Source organism: Colletotrichum fioriniae, assembly GCF_027942845.1.
Source record: "Colletotrichum fioriniae strain IMI 355084 chromosome Unknown scaffold_1, whole genome shotgun sequence".
Classification (NCBI taxonomy): domain Eukaryota; kingdom Fungi; phylum Ascomycota; class Sordariomycetes; order Glomerellales; family Glomerellaceae; genus Colletotrichum; species Colletotrichum fioriniae.
The window spans coordinates 126,585-129,005 of NW_027076837.1; the positions used below are offsets into that span (position 1 = coordinate 126,585).

The 2,421-nt window shown below is 54.9% G+C and overlaps 1 protein-coding gene across 1 annotated transcript; it reads left to right on the plus strand.

Moving 5' to 3' along the window:
* Positions 1 to 835: 835 nt before the first annotated feature.
* On the plus strand, positions 836 to 2,131 carry N0V96_000029 (uncharacterized protein; the record flags this gene model as incomplete). Its single annotated transcript, XM_065755797.1, has 1 exon — positions 836 to 2,131. One exon carries the CDS (start codon positions 836 to 838, stop codon positions 2,129 to 2,131), a length of 1,296 nt encoding a protein of 431 aa, XP_065615037.1.
* Positions 2,132 to 2,421: the final 290 nt, after the last annotated feature.

The following is a 2,421-nucleotide window of genomic DNA, read 5'->3' on the forward strand; positions in this document are numbered from 1 at the left end:
ATTCATCAACAATGTCTGCTGGTTCTTATTATTGATATCCTATTCTCTCTAGCTAGAGCTCATACCTACTTGATCGTGCCTCTGAGAAGCACGCTCAGGAGCCCTGTTAACCACGACATTCCTGCTGACCGCGCCATCGCCAATTCTTCCACTTCTGCCCAGCAACGTCAGATACGACCTGATGGCATCCGGTTCGCCAAGTTTTCTTGACCGACTCTCACCGAGCCGACAAAAATCTCCCATTCTACCACTCTACACGTCCCGACCGAAGCCTTCAGACGACTACGACCTCGATGATCTGTCCCCCAGACCCGATGTATCGCTGCTGTCAGAGTCGCCACCGTTGCCCATGAAGATGTCGAAAGGACGCTCACCTTCTCCTGTAGATCTATGGGACGACGACCCTTTTGGCCCGGCGGGCTCTGTCTCCAAGTTGAAGCCCAAGGCCATGTTCATCGGTCCGCCACCGCCTATAGCTGCCTCGGTGGTGTTGCAGCCCTCCTCCTCGTCGGGGAGGCGAGAATCTCGAGGGAATATACACAAGAACGAGCCCAAGGGCATGTCGTCCAGCCGGCTCGCGTTTGGGAGCATTCTGTTCGACCATAGCTCGCGCGACTCAAGCAAGTCCCGCGTTGACTCTGTCTGGCGGAATCTACAACATCGAGAACGAGCTCTCCACAGAGAAGTACAGCGATTACTAGACATACAAGCCACAAGACTTGGATCCGGCGCCGAGTCTCTCGATGCTAGCACTGTGGGGGCTGAGACGTGGAGCGATTCTGGGAGTAGTACGCCGACGGGAACGTTCTATTCCACAGCGACGTCAAAGTCACGCATGATGGCCTCGTTAGACCCCCCCGTACGCGCGACTCCTCGTGGCGATATCATACCTGTTCGACAACCCAAGGTACAGGGGCAGCAGGGCCTTCGTGCCGCGCGAAGCGGACTGCGACAGGCGTTGGCAGCCCTGACTGGTCTCAAGACGGAAGAAAATGCGTACATCGAGTCGGCCCTCTCTCAACGAAGAAAAGCCCTATTGTATCTACACAAGTTGGACAAGCGCAGGGTCAGCATCTCTGCCGAGTTGCATAGCTTGGCTGATGACGATGAGGAGCCTCTCGCAAAAGAGCTGCGAAGCCTGGGAGAGCAGCATGATACATTGGGCCAGGAGATCCGCGAGCTCGAGGAGAAGCTCGTTGGTATGAGGAATCGCCACCGATGGCTCGAGCGAAAGATGGAAGACGTTCACAACCGCCGAGAGGCTGGCTTGAGTGGCTACAGGGGTGCATTGAGGGAGGTCGAAGGCGAGGTCACAGCCCTGCTACGCCGGCCTCCAATTGAACCTCTGGATCTCGACGTTGTCGAAGCTGTATCACGGAACGACTCTGGAGCCGGAACCGACATCCAAGAGCTGCCTGGCGGTGCTGAGTTCTTCCGCATGATACCTGCGCGACGGACACTGAGCATGGCCAAGGACTGGTGGGAAAGTGAAATGGACTTTCTACAGAAACGAAAGGCGCAGGTCGATAAGGACCGCGATGCGCTAGATCAAGGCACGGAGTTGTGGCAGGAAACAGTCAAACTTGTTACGACATTCGAGGCGGACCTGCGCCAGTCTCTAAGCGGCGGTCCTTCCCCAGCCAAGGGCAAACAGACTCCACGTGCACAACAAGAAGGCGTCGAGGCTCTGTTGCCACACATGGCCAAGGTCATCTTGGAGCTTGAAGCAAATATGAGGACGGCCCAACAGAACACTTGGAATCTTCTCATCTGCGCCGTTGGCGCTGAACTCGAAGCGTTCAGAGATGCCGAGGCTCTCCTTCGCAGAAGTCTACCAAAGCTTCAAGCAGCGGCGGCGAAAGTTGACGACATTGAAGAACCTTGGCACAACGGCGATGACCAAGAGGAGCAAACCCCGCAAACGGATTCGGCTACAGCTACGACAGAAGCCCATCACGGAGAGAGTGACAATGAGGTCCCGCCCGACCTGCTAGTGTCACATCTGGAAGAGCATGACGATGACCGTTCCCATGTCGGATCCATAAGAACTTCGTCTTCGAGGCGCGACAGCGACAATGAGGTTCCTCCAGAGTTCCTTGCCGAACACAGTAACGATGAGGGCATAGACTGATATGAAGGTGCCTTGACCTTGTAAGCGTAGCGTTTGTAAAGTTCCTCAGTAGCTGCAGGTGCTATCAAAGCAGGTGCCACTGAAGCATGCATCTTCCAATGTATGCGTTTTGCACTTTTTTGGATATGAACTATGCATCGGATTGCGCTGGTAAGGCTGAGTACAGCAGGCAGGACAGAATACCCCGCAGACCATAATTCAAGCCGGCGTTGGTTGTATGGAGCAGTTTGTTTGTAGTCACCCACAAATTGACTTTTTGTCTCCCTCTCTCTCCATAATGCCACCCGCAT